Source organism: Cololabis saira, chromosome 12 (genome assembly GCF_033807715.1).
Source record: "Cololabis saira isolate AMF1-May2022 chromosome 12, fColSai1.1, whole genome shotgun sequence".
Classification (NCBI taxonomy): domain Eukaryota; kingdom Metazoa; phylum Chordata; class Actinopteri; order Beloniformes; family Belonidae; genus Cololabis; species Cololabis saira.
The window spans coordinates 41,846,604-41,866,173 of record NC_084598.1 but is presented as its reverse complement, the minus strand read 5'-3'; the positions used below and the strand labels follow the sequence as shown (position 1 = coordinate 41,866,173).

The following is a 19,570-nucleotide window of genomic DNA, read 5'->3' as shown; positions in this document are numbered from 1 at the left end:
GGAATGTACATCCACGTTTAGTTGCAGGAATCTGAGGGAATGGATGTAAGAACAAAACTGGACAAGAACATCTGAAACAACCACAACCAAATTCACTCTATCCGGATGGAGCAATTTAACTGGATAGTTTTTATTTAAAAGGCCGAAATGAAATAGAGTAACAAGGCTGTTTTTAAAATGTAAGGAGTAAAAAGTACAGATAATTGCGTGAAAATGTAAGGAGTAAAAGTAAAAAGTCGTCTGAAAAATAATTACTCCAGTGAAGTATAGATAACCCAAATTTCTACTTAAGTAATTTAACGAAGTATTTGTACTTCGTTACTTGACACCTCTGGTTGTGCACCATGGAAGAGTGCAGCACATTGTTCAACAGACTGTGAGTTCAATTCCCGCCAGAGTTCTTCATCCAGTTGTCTTTAAGTAAATCAAAATCCACTTTTAGAGTTCAACAGTCAAAATGAAAAGATAAATGCACTGAGAGAGATGTCTTCCCCCAAGGATACTGGTGGTGTGGAGGGTTTGCTCAGGGCTCTAAGGTGCCAATGAAAGGGTGGTGCATGCTGGTTCAAACCCTCCCCATCCTCACAATCTGGAGAGGTAGAGGCATCAGACCTTATACCTGGACCACTTTTAAAATGCCGTCCTTCTACTGACGATTGAAAACTGTCCAGGAAGCCTGGGAAATAGGCAAGAATGTGGCGCCTCATGGTAAAGAGCTGTATATTGTTAAAGAGACTGAGAGTTCAATTCCCGCCAGAGGTCTTCAGCCCGTTGACTTTACGTAGCACAAAATCCACTTTTAGAGTTCAACGCTATAAATGAAAAGATAAATGCACTAAGAGCGATGTCTTCCCCCAAGGATACTGGTGGTGTGGAGGCTTTGCTCAGGGCTTTAAGGTGCCAATGAAAGGGTGGTGCATGCTGGTTCAAACCCTCCCCATCCTCAGTATCTGAAGGGGTAGAGGGATCAGGGAGGATGAGAGGTTAGGAGCGCTAGGGGGATGAGGAGGGCTTGGGGTGTCAGGTAGGATGAGGAGGGCTAGGGGGGTCAGGTAGGATGAGGAGGGGACAGGTAGGATGAGGAGGGCTAGGGGGGTCAGGTAGGATGAGGAGGGGACAGGTAGGATGAGGAGGGCTATGGGGCTCAGGTAGGAGGAGGAGGGCTTGGTGGGGTCAGGCAGGATCAGGAGGGCTTGGTGGGGTCAGGTAGGATGAGGAGGGGACAGGAAGGATGAGGAGGGTCAGGAAGGATGAGGAGGGTCAGGAAGGATGAGGAGGGTCAGGAAGGATGAGGAGGGTCAGGAAGGATGAGGAGGGGTCAGGTAGGATGAGGAGGGTCAGGAAGGATGAAGAGGGCTAGGGGGGTCAGGTAGGATGAGGAGGGCTAGGGGGGTCAGGTAGGTGCCAATGAAATGCTGGTTCAAACCCTCCCCATCCTCAGTATCTGGAGGGGTAGAGGGATCAGGGAGGATGAGAGGCTAGGGGGATGAGGTAGGCTGAGAAGGTTAGGGGGGGTCAGGTAGGAGGAGAGGGCATGAGGGAGTAAGAGGACAGCTGAAGGGACTGAGGTATGAGGTAGGAAGAGGAGGGCTAGGTAGGAGAAGGAGGTGTAAGAGGGGGCATGAAGGGAGGCAGGCTAGGTAAGAGTAAATGGTGGGGATCAGGTGACCTACCTCACCCTTCCTGACCCCCCCCAAGCTGTCTTTTCTCATGTCCCTAGCCCACCTCTTACACCCCTTGCCTTTCTCCTCTAGTCCTCCTCATCCTACATGACCCCCTTAGCCCTCCTCATCCTCCTTGACCCCCTTAGCCCTCCTCATCCTTCCTGACCCTCCTTGACCCCCTTAGCCCTCCTCATCCTACCTGACCCCCTTAGCCCTCCTCATCCTTCCTGACCCTCCTTGACCCCCTCATCCTTCCTGACCCTCCTTGACCCCCTTAGCCCTCCTCAGCCTACCTGACCCCTCCTCAGCCTACCTGACCCCTCCTCAGCCTTCCTGACCCCTCCTCAGCCTACCTGACCCCTCCTCATCCTTCCTGACCCCTCCTCATCCTACCTGACCCCTCCTCATCCTTCCTGACCCCTCCTCAGCCTACCTGACCCCTCCTCAGCCTACCTGACCCCTCCTCATCCTACCTGACCCCCCCTAGCCCTCCTCATCCTTCCTGACCCTCCTCATCCTACCTGACCCCACCAAGCCCTCGTAATCCTACCTGACCCCCCTAGCCCTCCTCATCCTACCTGACCCCTCCTCAACCTACCTGACTCTCCTTATCCTACCTGACCCCCCTAGCCCTCCTCATCCTTCCTGACCCTCCTCATCCTACCTGACCCCCCCTAGCCCTCCTCATCCTTCCTGACCCTCCTCATCCTACCTGACCCCCCCTAGCCCTCCTCATCCTTCCTGACCCTCCTCATCCTACCTGACCCCACCAAGCCCTCGTAATCCTACCTGACCCCCCTAGCCCTCCTCATCCTACCTGACCCCTCCGCAACCTACCTGACCCCCCCTAGCCCTCCTCATCCTACCTGACCCCACCAAGCCGTCCTCATCCTACCTGACGCCCCAAGCCCTCCTCATCCCCCAGGCACTCCTAACCTCTCATCCTCCCTGATCTCTCTACCCCTCCAGATACTGAGGATGGGGAGGGTTTGAACCAGCATGCACCACCCTTTCATTGGCACCTTAAAGCCCTGAGCAAAGCCTCCACACCACCAGTATCCTTGGGGGAAGACATCTCTCTTAGTGCATTTATCTTTTCATTTTTAGCGTTGAACTCTAAAAGTGTATTTTGTGCTACTTAAAGTCAACGGGCTGAAGACCTCTGGCGGGAATTGAACTCTCAGTCTCTTTAACAATGTACAGCTCTTTACCATGAGGCGCCACATTCTTGCCTATTTCCCAGGCTTCCTTGACAGTTTTCAATCGTCAGTAGAAGGACGTCATTTTAAAAGTGGTCCAGGTATAAGGTCTGATACCTCTACCTCTCCAGATACTGCAGGTTTGAACCAGCATGCACCACCCTTTCATTGGCACCTTAGAGCCCTGAGCAAACCCTCCACACCACCAGTATCCTTGGGGGAAGACATCTCTCTTAGTGCATTTATCTTTTCATTTTTAGCGTTGAACTCTAAAAGTGGATTTTGTGCTACTTAAAGTCAATGGGCTGAAGACCTCTGGCTGGAATTGAACTCTCAGTCTCTTTAACAATGTACAGCTCTTCACCATGAGGCGCCACATTCTTGCCTATTTCCCAGGCTTCCTGGACAGTTTTCAATCGTCAGTAGAAGGACGCCATTTTAAAAGTGGTTCAGGTATAAGGTTTGGTCCAATAACCTCTGCATTAAAAGCCTCTTTGTTCCAAGATGAGCTACACCAGGACACAAGTTTAACTGCACTGAAAACTTTTTATCTTTTGTCCTTTGTTTCAAGCTTTCAAAATGTTCAACATGTTAAAGAACATGTTGAAGAGGGCACTGAACCTCAACACAAGCAGGTACTATTTAAACCTATTTAAATAAAAAAAAACGGACTAGTTCTCACATTTAACCCTCCGGGACACCTTTAATAATTGTTACACTCTGACCCCTTCGCGCAAAAAACGCGCTTTTCATAAGGTAGCTATAAAACATATTATACATTAATATTATATTCCACTTTAATTGAGCTAATTTCTTTCACCAATATCTGACCTAATTATTGATATCAAATATTCATGATTTTTTAAAGATTTAACACTTTAAATGCCAGGTTTTTGTCACGATACCACCATGTTTTTAGATGAAAAAAACTGAAAAATTGAATTATTTTCAATATACTACATGCAAAGTAGATTTTTTTGTTTTGGGTTATTACAGCCTGGGATATGTCAATGATGAGTAGCAACATTGATTTTCATGCATTATTATTTTTTGTGCAGTGTCAAATACTCACACTTTGACCCCTTCGCGCAAAAAACGCGCTTTTCATAAGGTAGCTATAAAACATATTATACATTTATATTATATTCTACTTTAATTGAGCTAATTTATTTCACCTACATCTGACTTAATAATTGATACAAAATATTCATGATTTTTTAAAGATTTAACAGGTTTTTGCCATGATGCCATGTTTTTAGATGAACAACACAGGAAACACAGAGCAGCAACATTGATCTTCATGCACTATTATTTTGTATGCATTTCAAAAGGTAGCTATAACACATACTTTTTTACCCAGAAGTGAAACAATGAACAATGAACCAGGAACAGTGAGCCAGGAACATCAAAACTGACTAAATAACATTCAATAACATTCAATAACAGCAACAAAATTGTGTCAGAGAGAAAGAAAGAGACTGTGTGTCTGTGTGTAAGTGTGTGTGTGTGTGTGTGTGTGTGTGTGTGTGTGTGTGTGTGTGTGTGTGTGTGCGTGCGTGCGTGCGTGCGTGCGTGCATGCATGCGTGCGTGTGCGTGTGTGTGTGTGTGTGTGTGCGTCTGTGTGTGTGTGCACGTGTGTGTGTGAGTCAGTTCAGGTGAGGCAGGAGCTGCAAACAATTTGGTAGTGCTCCTTGCAGATGGGACTGTCGCACTTTCTGGAGGTGGAGTAGTTGTTGCTGGTGCTCAAAACACACTGCCTCCTCCTCTGGGTGGTGTGTGGGGATGGGCTTGCACTTGAGCTTGGACGTGGGTCTCCTTTGAGTTCAGCACCAACACCAAGGCCCCAGCAGCTGGTGTGCGGGGAGGTGGCGTCTCCTTGCCATTTGTGGAGCCACAAGAGTCTTCCCCAGCTCCTCAATGAACAGCCTCCTCCGCTAACCTTTTCCCTGTTGCCATGAGGGATCCACGGTGGTCCAAAGGATGAAAGCAAATTTCACTGCCACTGAATTTCCCCACTTCTGGAAGTCTCATCTTCCTCACTGTCAGAGGACACATCCAAGCTCTCAGAAGACGATTCAGACACCGGTTCCTCGTCCTGTAGTATCTGTGTTCTCTGTGTCAGATTCCTCTTGCTCACGATCAGAATCAGACTCCATCACTATGTCCAAAGCGTTGTGCACTCAATAGGCTCTCTCCATCTTGCCAAATAAGAAATGACTAGTTCCACAGGTTGCATTTTTATAAATGAGTTTGTTATGATTCTCTCTATGGCTGCACCTTTCATGTGATTCAAAATGCCCCATGTTTGGATTTATTTGTGTTTATGGACCTCTTATGTAGGTGTGTGTGGTGTGCATTTATACAAAATAATCTTAGAGGGGCTTTGAACTTCTGCACAAAAACCATGTGAATTAATGAAAACAGTGGCACTTGAAAGCCTTTGCTCATAATGTCATAAGGTCACACACACACACACACACACACACACCACACATACACACACACACGTATACTAACTGTACATGAACACATACACACACACACACACACACATTAAGGGAGGGGGAGGGGTGAATTGTGACGGTGCCATCCAGTGGAAATAGCATGTTTTTTCTCCATATGCCAAATATGGTCAAAATGACGTCATCTGGTTCAGAGTAGTAAATATGATCAATTCCAAGGCAAAAGACCAGATTGACACCTAGATATAATAAAATGCATTTATTATGCTTTAATGGAAGCGAGATCAAAAATTGAAGTTTGAATGGCTGAGTTCACAGTAAGAATTTGTCATCTCGCGGTAAAAATGATAAATTCCCGTTGATTACTTTTTGTGTAAAGATGATTTATGGTTCTGCGTTAAATCGACGCACAACGTACGTGAAGGAAGGAAGGAAGGAAGGAAGGAAGGAAGGAAGGAAGGAAGGAAGGAAGGAAGGAAGGAAGGAAGGAAGGAAGGAAGGAAGGAAGGAAGGAAGGAAGGAAGGAAGGAAGGAAGGAAGGAAGGAAGGAAGGAAGGAAGGAAGGAAGGAAGGTTGATGAATTTTTTGTGTAACAAACATGGCAGATCTAATAGATTTATAGTTACAAAGGTGGAGTTGGTATTTTTTTTATTGTCATTTTTATCGTTATCGGGATAAATGCCAGAAATGATCGTGATAAATGTTTTAGTCCATACCGCCCAGCCCTAATTTGCATTATACTAAGATACATTCATTTTCAATGGCTTTTGTCCTTAATGGTTTTTTCCCCCCTTACATTACTTTTACTTTTATACTTTAAATAGTTTTGAAACCAGTACTTTTATACTTTTACTTGAGTAAAAAACTTGAGTTGATACTTCAACTTCTACAGGAGTATTTTTAAACTCTAGTATCTTTACTTCTACCTGAGTAATGAATGTGAATACTTTTGACACCTCTGATAACAACCCGGGTGGCCCCCGTCCTCCACAGCATCCATGGTTCCCAAAAAGAATCAGATCTCAATTCCTCCGACCAGAGTCCAGTTTAAATGAGCTTTGGTCCAGGGGAGAGCGTTGTCTATATCAGGGGTCGGCAACCCAAAATGTTGAAAGAGCCATATTGGACCAAAAACACAAAAAACAAATATGTCTGGAGCTTCAAAAAATGAAAAGTCTTGTAAAAGCCTTAGAATGAAGACAACACATGCTGCATGTTTCTATATTAGTTATAACTGGGGGAAGATTTTTTTTTTTCATAATGCACTTCGATAAAAAAGTCGAAATGTCGAGAAAAAAGTCAAAATTTCGAGAAAAAAGTCAAAATTTCAAGAAAAAATTCGAAATGTCGAGAAAAAAGTCAAAATTTCGAGAAAAAAGTCAAAATGTCGAGAAAAAATTTGAAATGTCGAGAAAAAAGTCGAAATGTCGAGATTAAAAAGGAAAGGAAAAAGGAAGAAAAAAAGAGAAAAAAAGGAAAAAAGAAGAAAGAAAAGAGAGAGAAAAGAGAAAAGAAATGAAAAAAAGATCTGAGCAAATGTGGATCCTCGAGAAAAAAGTCAAAATTTCGTGAAAAAAGTCAAAATGTCGAGAAAAAAGTCAAAATTTCGAGCAAAAAGTCAAAATGTTGAGATTAATATTTAAGTACAATCTCGAGAAAAAAGTTGAAATGTCGAGAAAAAAGTTGAAATGTCGAGAAAAAAGTTGAAATGTTGAGAAAAAAGTCGAAATGTCGAGATTAAAAAGGAAAGGAAAAAGGAAGAAAAAAGAGAAAAAAAGGAAAGAAAAGAGAAAATAAATGAAAAAAAGAGAAAAAAAGAAGAAAAAAGGGAAAAAAAAGAAGAAAAAAAAGGAAAATTTTTTTGAAAAAGCTCCAGGAGCCACTAGGGCGGCGCTAAAGAGCTGCATGCGGCTCTAGAGCTGCGGGTTGCCGACCCCTGGTCTATATGATTATATTTCATTTTTTAATGGGGTCCCAAAGCAAAAAGAATGGCACCGGGTTTTTAAGTTGTATTCCTGCGCCTGTGCAGTATTTTCTCTCCCAGACTTGTGAATGTTTTTGATGAAGTGCTGGCAGAGAACCTGAGGATCACAGACATCCGCAGTCCCATCCCCGAGCGCCCACACTTCTCCACACTCTCCATCTTTTGATGATCGCTCACACTTATATGAGATATTCAATGTCTTTGCAGTTTCATTCTGAGGACCACTATTCTGAAATAGTTTTATAATTTGTAAAGCCTTCTTTTGCAGCTTGGAGGACCCATGCCTCTCCGAGGGGGCTCTTCTCACATCCAGCCACATCTCTGACCTGCTCCCAGTCAGCCTCATTAGATGAAGCTGTTGCTCCAGGTCTCTGCCACTTCTCCTGCCTCTCGTCGCCCATGTGCAACTTTTTGGAGACATGTTCTGCCATCAAACTCAAAATGAACTAATGTTTTTTTTGCATTAAAGGGTTTTTTTTTTGCTTTAACATATATAAAGTGGTCTCCCCTCAGCCTGCCAACTCAGAGAAGGAGGAAAGCAACCAAATTCTGCAGTGTCTGTACAGCCGCCCGGATGATCCGTCCAGTGTGATGTGGATCTACGAGCCAATAAGATTCTGCACATTTTCGTTACGTAACCAAAATGTAAACCACGGCCACAACTATAAAACCGTGTAACTACATGCGAGCGTCCGACTATCGTAGCACTGCGTGACATCGTCTCTCTGTCCATCTCCCTCCAGCAGCTGCCACTTTATTGAGGTTTTTGTAGTGAAATGAGGAGGAATCATAGAGATAACTTCTCATTTCTACTAACTGGATCAGCCATTCCTCATCCATGACTGTTTCCTACAGTGCTTTCAACCGGCTTTCAACGCGAGTGACAGGAAGAAAATAGAAGCAGGGCGTCCGACAAATGTTCAGCTGAAAACGTTGCGCCGCGTCGCTGCGGCCAGTTAGGACAGTCCAATAAAAGAAAAGAAAATAAAGCAATGGAATTGATTTTGTCGCTGACGCTCGCTCGCATCGCGTGCAGTTAGGACACGGTAACTTCGCCGGCCGGAGCTTCCGCCATTTTTTCATAGCGGTGTATCGCGTCATTCAGGCAGCCAATCAGCACAAAGCCTCATTATCATAGCCCCGCCCACTCAGAATCCTGCATAGATAATGAGGTTAGAGAATGGGAAGATAAAGACATGGTTTAGAGGCTGAATTTCTAATTTATTTAGCAAAAACAATCAAAAGCCTGTTTTTAAGACATTCAAGGCCTGTTTAAAATAGGTATTATTTGCCATAATAGGTCCCCTTTAAGTAGGTTTATGAGATTTGCATTGTGACACACGGAGCATCTTTTTCTAAGTTGTGCAGCTCGAGTCACCAGAACGGACGACCCGTGTCCGACTCAGGGACCCCGAGGGCGGAGGGTTGGGCGGCTACGGCTAAATCAAACACATCTATCCCTGTACAAGGACCAGAGGGTCCTCCGTTATCGTACCTGGGGCCTCCACGCCCCCCTCGCTGCTCGGTAATGAATGTCTGCTGCTGCTGCTGTGGAAACAAGATCACCACGTGTTCTGTGTTTAGCTGGCCCGGCTTAATGCTAGCGAGCGCGGCACCACACCTCTTTATCTCATCTGGTGCTGTTGCTATTTATCCTGCTGCCAGCGCTGACAATAGCACCATTAGTCATCAGCAGCAGGGAGGGAGGGAGTGGGGGGGGGTCTGCAGTCTTTACACACAGTCAAAGGCTCGGTATTGTTTCTCCTTAATGCACACGGACAGACACACGTACAGAGGAGGGATCTGAACCACAGCTGAGACTAAAACACCTGGAATACATACAGATGTGTGGCAGCTGCTAAGGGGGGTCTTTATGGGTCTGATACATTCCCGTTCACACCCATTTTCACTGATACAGAATGAGCTGATACATTTCTTTTCTATCCATATAATTCTATTTATGGCACCACACTTTTTTTTTTATTTCTATTTTTGTTTTTATTTTATGTTTAGCCAATGGCTAAAGTCCTGAGCTCTTAGTCACCACCCATTTACGCCAACCATAGCATTAATGTCTGATTTCCAGTCAACATACCGTATGAACCATCATATTCTGCTGTAAAGTTCTGCCAGTAGCTCTAGGGCAGGGGTCGGCACCCGCGGCTCTAGAGACACATGTGGCTCTTTAGCGCCGCCCTGGTGGCTCCCTGGAACTTTTTCAAAAATGTTTGACCTTTTTTTTCCTTTTTTCTCTTTTTTCTTCTTTTTTCCTTTTTTTCTTTTTTCCTTTTTTTCTCCCCTTTTCCTTTCCTTTTTAATCTCGACATTTTGACTTTTTTCTCGACATTTCAACTTTTTTCTCGACATTTCGACTTTTTCTCAACATTTCAACTTTTTTCTCAACATCTCGACATTTCGACTTTTTTCTCAACATTTCGCCTTTTTTCTTGAAATTTCGACTTTTTTCTTGAAATTTCGACTTTTTTCTCAACATTTCGTTTTTTTTCTCGACATTTCGATTTTTTTCTCGAAGTGCATAATGAAAAAAAAAATCTTCCCCCAGTTATAACTAATATGGAGCATGTGTTGCCTTCATTCTAAAGCTTATACAAGACTTTTCATTTTTTGCGGCTCCAGACATTTTTGTTTTTTTTTGTGTTTTTGGTCCAATATGGCGCTTTAACATTTTGGGTTGCCGACCCCTGATCTAGTGCTATTCTGGTCCGGGTTGGGCTGAGAGAGCTGGGAGCCACAGCGAACTTTGATCGACCTACGGAGGCCGGGTTCCTCTCAGCTTCTCCGCCAACGTGGCTGGAAGCCGTTAGAGACACAAGAGGATTCAAAACGGCTCTCCAGAAACCACTGGGTCACGTGAGTAACGCTTCATTGGGGGCTAGGCAATGATTGACAGGAAAGGGGGAAAAGGATGCGTTTTTCACAGGCAAAAAACACCGTCATAAAAGAAGCCAGGCATGGAGTACTGGAGTGAAGTTTTTCTTGTTACACCCTTTTAGACACATTTGAGGGATGTTGGCCAAGACTTTTAATAGTGTTAAAAGCATGTTAAAAATTATGTCACAATACCTTTAAGGTTCTTTTACTGGTTTTTAAGTGTCTTAACGGTCTTGGGCCATCTTATTTATCTGACCTGCTTTTACCGTATCAACCCTCACGGACCCTGAGGTCCTCTGGCACCGGCCTTTTAACCATTCCCCGAACCGGGACTAAAACCCACGGTGAGGCTGCATTCAGCCATTATGGCCCTTCTTTATGGAACAGCCTCCCAGAGAACCTCAGGGCCGCAGAGAACGTTGATATTTTTAAAACGTGGCTCAAGACACACCTTTTTAGTTTGGCTTTTATCTGATCTCATTTACCTAGTCTTTTCAGCTAGTTATTGTGTTTATTTATTTAGCTCTTTTATTATCTTTGAACCTTTAATCCATTTTTAATGACTTTCATTTTATTTTATGTTATTTATTATTCATCTTAAGTTTTGTATAGATTTCTCTAAAATTTTACACCTTTAGGCATTTTTTACTTTCTTTTCATCTTTTAGTTTTTAGCTCCAGTGTTTCCTCAGGGGGGTCATCCACACTGGGAGGTGTGCCTGCTCCGCCCATGGGGGTGTCGTCATGGGGGTCCCTCAGGCCTGGGTAGCTGGGGGTGGGACTCCACCTTCTGTGTGGGGTCTGTCCTGGTCTGTCCGGGTTGGGGGGGTCTCTGTGGCGATGCTCCTTGTGGTCGTGGTCGGTGGAGCCTCTCAGTGTGGACGGCCACCCATAGGTAGTGTTTTTCCTCACCTGGATCGTTAGTGCTAAGCCATGTCACCAGTCCACTTGCTGTGTGTGTGTGTGTGTGTGTGTGTGTGTGTGTGTGTGTGTGTGTGTGTGTGTGTGTGTGTGTGTGTGTGCGCGTGGGGGGTGGGGTCGTATGGGATGTTTTAAATTGTGTTTTTGATTGTTATTTTATTCTTCCTGTAAAGCACCATGTGTTGCATTCATACTGTATGAATTGGTACTATATAAATAAATAAAGTTTGAGCCTTCCTACTCTTCCACATGTGATTTCTGGATGACTTTAGTTGGTATCAGTCTGGATGTTGCCCTACCTACGTTGCATGCTTAATGTCTCTGACTGCACGCTTCTCTAACGGTGTCTTTACATAGTTTCTTCTGCATCCGAACTCCAAACTGGATCCAGAATTACCAGAATACCCTTTTGTATGATTGGGACGGTTGGCCGGTGTACTGTCACTCCATCATTCTGGAATAAAGAGGGAATCATACTGTTGTTTCATATACAATTTATTTAATTTCATAATATACATTTATTTCATTAAAGGCATACACTTAGTGTGAGACCAAACATTCTAGAAGAAATGTACATTTTTCCTTCTTTTCTTTACAAAACATGAGATCATAGTTACTGATTTGGGGGGAAAAAGAAGCAAAAGGAAAGAAAGCGGGTGAACTGGAGCTTCCAGCCCCCGCGGAGCGACTGAAGTGCTCGTGTTCCCGTTAGACGCCTAAGCTGAGAGGGAGAAACCAGTCACGGTCACAGGACTCTATTATGAGGCAGAAAGGAAAGTCAATTTCAGTGATCGCTAACAACATTTTGCTCCCTCTTCCCCTCCCATTGCTCAAGGCTTTGTGTTGCTTCCTAACACCATTTACCTCGTCCTAATTGATCCTTTTACGATGAAATATTTCCAATATGCCTCATATACTGTAGCCTCCTCCTCGTCGCCTTCGCAGACGAGGCTTGAGATCCGTACGAGCAGTACTCGAGTTGTAAAAATAAATCAGGGGGGGATGGTGGATTTTATCATATGGGGACAGATAATTTGTGCTGATTACAAATAATATAATATATTACAAATAATAGCAGTGACCAAAACACCTGCAGAAATACTGCAGGAATGACATAGCAGCAGTTAAATGCAGCCTTCTGTAAGCTTTAAATATCCACTGGGCTTACATGAAATACATCAAAACACATCAATAAAAAACACTTTTCTGAACTTATTAATATGACTCTGTCCTTCACAGGATAAGTAAAATGGATCACTGCAAAAACTCACAATCTTAACAAGAATATTTGTCTTATTTCTAGTTAAAATGTATCATTTTAGTAAAAAAAAATCTCATTACACTTAAAACAAGACTCATCACTGGAAAAAACTATTTTCACCTGTTTCAAGTAGATTTTCACTTAAAATAAGTAGAAAAATCTGCCAGTGGAACAAGATTTTTTTGCTTGTAATGAGAAGATAAATCTTGTCCCAGTGGCAGATTTTTCTACTTAATTCAAGTGAAAATTTACTTGAAACGGGTGAAAATTGTCAAATAACAAGTTATTTTTATGGTAATGTCTCTTGTTTTAAGTGTAATGAGATTTTCTGACTAAAAATTAGACATTTTAACTAGAAATAAGACAAATATTCCTGGTAAGATTTTGAGTTTTTGCAGTGCGGTTGAACCAAGAGCCACAGTTGAACCGTAGGATCCTGCAAATCTTGTCGGCCCGTTACTTGGGATCAGAGGTGTCAAGTAACGAAGTACAAATACTTTGTTACCTTACTTAAGTAGAAATTTTGGTTATCTATACTTCACTGGAGTAATTATTTTTCAGATGACGTTTTACTTTTACTCCTTACATTTTAAAAACAGCCTCGTTACTCTATTTCATTTCGGCCTTTAAAAAAAAAAACTATCCAGTTAAATTGCTCCATCCTGCACAGGATAAGTAACATGGATCACTGCAAAAACTCAAAATCTTAACAAGAATATTTGTCCTATTTCTAGTTAAAATGTCTCATTTTAGTAAAAAAATCTCATTACACTTAAAACACGACTCATCACTGGAAACAACAATTTTCACCTGTTTCAAGTAGATTTTCACTTAAAATAAGTAGAAAAATCTGCCAGTGAAACAAGATTTTTTTGCTTGTAATGAGAAGATAAATCTTGTCCAACTGGCAGATTTTTCTACTTATTTCAAGTGAAAATGTACTTGAAACAGGTGAAAATTGTCAAATAAGTTAATTTTATGGTAATGACTCTTGTTTTAAGTGTAATGAGATTTTTTGACTAAAAGTGAGACATTTTAACTAGAAATAAGACAAATATTCCTGGTACGATTTTGAGTTTTTGCAGTGAACAGCAAAGGAAAAGCCACATGGCAGCATTGGAAGTTCCTCCATCAAAAGTCCCAAACATAAATCCCAGGTCATCAATTACCTTTTTCAAGGCATCAAAAATGCCTTGTGTGGGAGTTTTCTTTTTAAAATTAAAATAAGTAGAAAAATCTGCAAGTGGAACAAGATTTTTTTGCTTGTAGTGAGAAGATAAATCTTGTCCCACTGGCAGATTTTTCTACGTATTTCAAGTGAAAATTTACTTGAAACAGGTGAAAATTGTCAAATAAGTTATTTTTCTGGTGTTATTTTTCTGGTGATGACTCTAAATGTTGAAATAGCAGTAAAACCACATTCATTGATGAAATGACATAAGGGATGGAAAGGAGGGATGGCAGTTTTACAGGGGGGGTGATTTGGACCGTTTTTATTTCAACTCCAGTACTGCGTACGGGCAAAACGATTATTGCGGGGAAAACGTGCAGACGCACCGACGGCCTTTTCGGGGGGCCACCCCACGGATGCAGGCTCCATTAAACACAGTTACAGCGTTTACGGCCCTGCACGTACGGGAGTTTAAGAAAAACACTGCGCGAGTACTAAGATACGCAAGGGAAACCCTTCACTGAGCAGCGACGAGGAGAAAGTGTCATTCATCTGTCTGTACAGCACTTTGGGAAAGCAATAAAGCAACAGAAACGCGCGTTGACGAGGAGAGAGAGGTCCAGCTGACGGGACTTACCAAGTAGAAAAGGTTCAGAACAGACAGTATTACACATTTTCCTTAAATGAGCCCAACTCATACAGTAAATGACAAAAATATCTTTACTAACACGTTGTCTTTTTCTAGGACTGTCTGAAAAAGTTGTTGTTTTTTTTAAGAAAATGACTGAACATGCACTAACTTTGTCTCGTATTATACAGTTTTATTTACAGAGTGAATTAGAGGCTTGCAGTGGAGAAGATTGAGGCTTTTTTTCGAAATGATTCTATTAATTATTACATGATTAGCGCGTCAGACTAGAGTGTCAGACTAAGTGAATCAAGCTGGGAGAAGAGTGTCTTACCACCAATATTTCTTTTCCTTTTTTTTTTAACACTCGTGTTTCACAGGCACGGTGAACCCAATTAATGTTAATTTTGTATCTTGGATTTATTCTTTTCATGGCTTTCAGAGACACCGAGGCCCACGTGGAGCGTTTTTATTCCCTTTTCTCGGCCGGGGCTACTGGGAAATGGGCTGAACTTGCAGCTGAAGGGCGAACACTTGAATTTTCTGGAGACAAAAAAAGCACTGTGGGGGTAAATACAACTTGCTATGTCCTTTTTTTTTTCTTCCTTCTTCTCTAAACTACCTCTGTTTGCACTCGCACTATAATAAATTAAGACAAAATCTGTCCTTAATTAGCGCTGCTGCTCTGGGACCTTGATGAATTCCTGCTGAAAAAAGCACGTTGGTCTCCCCCGGGAGCCAACGCAGCGGGCAGGAAGAACTTGCTGAAGTCGGGCTGTTTTTCTGCTCTCGCCTCGTATCTATATCCATTACCGAATGTGCAGAGAGATTTACTGACGCCAGAGCTGCAGGTATTACAGCCGGTGTTTTTCAGGGGATGGATTAGACCCGAGTCTGTTCAGAAGGAGAAACAAACTAATTTACTAAGGTATAGACCCATTTATGAAATGCCACGTTATCATTATTTGTTTTTTTTTCTTCCTCTGAGGGTGAATGAAAGGAGAGAGTAAGGCAGTGGAAGAATTATGAGCATGAAAGCTTGTGTCATTTACAGTATCTAACGTACAAGAGTGGAACAGAGCACTGGTTATTAGTAAGACTATAAAGTTGGGTCTTTTTTTTTCTTCGTTTTTTTTTTGTTTTTTAGTTTGGTGCTGAGACCAGAAACAGTGGTGCTGCCTGTATCTACAGGACTGTCTCAGAAAATTAGAATATTGTGATAAAGTTCTTTATTTTCTGTAATGCAATTAAAAAAACAAAAATGTCATACATTCTGGATTCATTACAAATCAACTAAAATATTGCAAGCTTTTTATTATTTAAATATTGCTGATTATGGCTTACAGTTTAAGATTAAGATTCCCAGAATATTCTAATTTTTTGAGATAGGATATTTGAGTTTTCTTAAACTGTAAACCATGATCAGCAATATTAAAATAATAAAAGGCTTGCAATATTTCAGTTGATTTGTAATGAATCCAGAATGTATGACATTTTTGTTTTTGTAATTGCTCACTCTCTCATCACTCATATTCTTCCGCTTATCCGTTCCCGGGTCGCGGGGGCAGCAGCCTCAGCAGAGATGCCCAGACTTCCTTCACCCCAGACACTTTATCCATCTCTTCCTCCAGCTCTTCCGAGGGGAGTCCGAGGCGTTCCCAGGCCAGCTGAGAGACATAGTCTCTCCAGCGTGTCCTGGGTCTTCCCCGGGGCCATGGTCATGGTCGTGGGACATGCCTGGAACACCTCCCTAGGGAGGAGGGACATGCCTGGAACACCTCCCTAGGGAGGAGGGACATGCCTGGAACACCTCCCTAGGGAGGAGGGACATGCCTGGAACACCTCCCTAGGGAGGAGGGACATGCCTGGAACACCTCCCTAGGGAGGATCCAGGAGGATCCAGTACAGATGCCCAAGCCACCTCAGCTGACTCCTCTCAATGTGAAGGAGTAGCGGCTCGACTCCGAGCTCCTCCCGGGTGACCGAACTCCTCACCCTTTCTCTAAGGGAGCGTCCAGCCACCCTGCGGAAGAAACTCATCTCTAAGGGAGCGTCCAGCCGCCCTGCGGAGGAAACTCATCTCGGCCACTTGTATTCGCGATCTTGTCCTTTCGGTCACTACCCAAAGTTCATGACCATAGGTGAGGGTAGGTGCGAAAGATTGACCGGTAAATCGAGAGCTTCGCCTTTCGACTCAGCTCCTTCTTCACCACGACGGTCCGGTACATCGACCGCATAACTGCGTCCGTCTGTCAATCTCACGCTCCATTGTTCCCTCACTCGTGAACAAGACCCCGAGATACTTGAACTCCTCCACCTGAGGCAGGACTTCTCCACCCACCCGGAGAAGGAACACCACCCTTTCCCGATGGAGAACCATGGCCTCGGTTTTGGAGGTGCTGATTCTCATCCCTGACGCGTTTTGTAATTGCATTACAGAAAATCACAATATTCTTATTTTCTGAGACAGTCCTGTACACATCCGCCCTCTCGGGCGTAAGGGTGAGAAGCAGGAACTCAGACCCGCTCAGCAAGAAAAGCCGCGATGCCTGCACAGTTCCCAGTCCGGTGCTCTGAAAAAGCCATGCTGAAAACTGAAAACTGAAAACTTCAACCCGTCCAGGATTCACCTGCCGACCTGCACTGTGTGGGGATGGGAGCTTTTTATGCCGCGACAAACAATTATGATATGCAAATCCCGCTGGAATCTCCTGGCTCGGCGGGGCGTCTACAGCGCGCAGCTCTGCTCGTCGGGGCAGTCATTGTGGCTGTGGTTACTGTCCGCCTCCCGCTTCCTCAGCTCTCTGCTGGCCTTGTGCTGCTGGCCGCCACCACCGCCGCCGCCATGGCCGTGCACGTGGTGGGCGGGCGACGAGGGCCGCTTGCCATGATCCTGGTGGCGCCCGTGGCTCTGGTGGTGGCTGTGCTCTCTGGCGCCGCCGTGAGGCTCCCCGTCCCCGCCGGCGGGCGCCGCGCCTCTCTTGGTCTCGTCCAGAGCTTGGAAGTTGTCGTTGTGGCCGGCGTCCAGGACGTCGCCCTGCGGCACCACCTGCAGGTACGCCCGCACGCGGTGGTGGCGCGCGCCCGCGTCGTCGCTGAAGTCAATGACGCGGCACTCGTAGGTTCCCTCGTCCGAGGGCTTGACCCGGGAGAGACGGAGCTTGTGGGAGATGTTGCTGCCAACGACCTTCACGACCTGAGAAATACAAACAAAATGCTGGTTATTTGTGCGCAGAAGAAGAAAAATCGCCACAAGATTTCTGATTTCTGCGCATGTTGTCATTGTTGCCCTCTGTTATTTACAACAAAGCATCATCAGCAGAGTTTTCAAAAAGCGAAACCTGAAGGTCAGCACTAACGTCGCTGTCTGTAACGCAGTCTGTGTTTCAACTAGTGTTGTTTCTGTCAGCCTATTTCAATTTTAGTTTAAGTCTAGTCTTTGGGTCAAGCTATCATTTAAGTTTTAGTCACGTTCATACTCTTTTCAGTCGTGTCAAGTTTCAGTCGACTAAAAGTCTGAGCATTTCCAGCTCTCGGCGAAGGCGGACGCTCCCTTATCTATCTGCCCTGCTACTGCTTTTTGTCCTGTCTCGTCTTCAGAGTCTCTCCTTTTCACTCCTCCGAAACTCTACAATCATGGAATTGATTAACTTGTCTCTCAGCACAATTGACCACATTTTTGCGACAAGAAGTCAGGGGGTAAGGGAGCCCTCCTGTCCCGATGGGACATTTTTTGATGGATACACAATTGATTTCCTGGAAACATTGGAAACCGTTGTGTTTGGCGATCCTGTCTGTCGAGGACGTTGAAGGTGCCTTCATAATTGGATTTATGATAGCAGGATTTCTCCTAATTGGAGGGGGGGATGCCTTGTCTACCGACAAACGCGTAAGTCGTCGACAGCTGCTTTGGCCCTCTCCGAGCTGCCGGACGTGACCGAAGGGATCAGCTCTGCGACTAATACTCAGACTTTAACGCTGGGGGAGCAAAGCCGCAAGCTAGATGCGATTCTTGAACAGAATCGCAGGGTGGCGCGGTCTTTGAGCTCATTGGCAAGATGGATAAGACCTTGGAGAAGTTGGAAGCTCGGCTTGGCGGGAATTGATCACAAATTCGTCTATTTGGAGTCGCCATTGATGAACCAGAGAATAAAGGCAGATGGAAAATTACTGAGTCTCTCTGTTTTCTTTTCAATACAATTGTTGATTCTATAATCTGGCCTTGACAGAGTGGTTTTGGCTGATCGCTCTGGTCACAATCTCCCTGGTGGAATGTAAACAAGGTGACTCTGCCCCCACTAACCCTCCCCTCTCCAGAACATCTGTGGACCTGTTTTCCGAACTGACCGAGCCGTCTGATAACATCAAGGACATTGGCTGAGGAGCAGCTCTGAGCGAAGTTCACGGACTACCGCTTACACACACACTTACTGATAACCACCTCCCTCATTCTCAACGCCGATTTTCTGGAAACATTGGAAACCGTTGTGTTTGGCGATCCTGTCTGTCGAGGACGTTGAAGGTGCCTTCATAATTGGATTTATGATAGCAGGATTTCTCCTAATTGGAGGGGGGGGTGCCTTGTCTACCGACAAACGCGTAAGTCGTCGACAGCTGCTTTGGCCCTCTCCGAGCTGCCGGACGTGACCGAAGGGATCAGCTCTGCGACTAATACTCAGACTTTAACGCTGGGGGAGCAAAGCCGCAAGCTAGATGCGATTCTTGAACAGAATCGCAGGGTGGCGGCGGTCTTTGAGCTCATTGGCAAGATGGATAAGACCTTGGAGAAGTTGGAAGCTCGGCTTGGCGGGAATTGATCACAAATTCGTCTGTTTGGAGTCGCCATTGATGAACCAGAGAATAAAGGCAGATGGAAAATTACTGAGTCTCTCTGTTTTCTTTTCAATACAATTGTTGATTCTATAATCTGGCCTTGACAGAGTGGTTTTGGCTGATCGCTCTGGTCACAATCTCCCTGGTGGAATGTAAACAAGGTGACTCTGCCCCCACTAACCCTCCCCTCTCCAGAACATCTGTGGACCTGTTTTCAGAACTGACCGAGCCGTCTGATAACATCAAGGACATTGGCTGAGGAGCAGCTCTGAGCGAAGTTCACGGACTACCGCTTACACACACACTTACTGATAACCACCTCCCTCATTCTCAACGCCTTCCTGGCTATAAGTCTTGTGATGATGATGTTAAATTTGTCATGTGCTTTCTGTGCTGAGGTGTTTTTTTGCACTTTCTCACTGTGTACTTATACACAGTGTGAAGATGCCTTTTTTCCCTCCTCCCTCCCTCCCCCACCCCCAATGTCAACCTTTCTCTGCTTTGTTCCGGTTTCGGGTCACTGCTCGTTGTGGTCGACCGGCCGGCAGCTGAGCG

At 44.4% G+C, this 19,570-nt stretch overlaps 1 protein-coding gene across 1 annotated transcript in view; it reads right to left on the bottom strand.

The window, feature by feature from the left end:
• Positions 1-16,267: 16,267 nt before the first annotated feature.
• LOC133456587 (V-set and transmembrane domain-containing protein 2-like protein) overlaps positions 16,268-19,570 on the bottom strand; it is a 111,367-nt gene continuing 108,064 nt past the window's right edge. Inside the window, exon 4 of the mRNA XM_061735081.1 lies at positions 16,268-17,378. Coding sequence (XP_061591065.1) covers positions 16,911-17,378 — 468 coding nt within the window. The 3' untranslated portion in view covers positions 16,268-16,910. The remainder of the gene's footprint in view (positions 17,379-19,570) is intronic.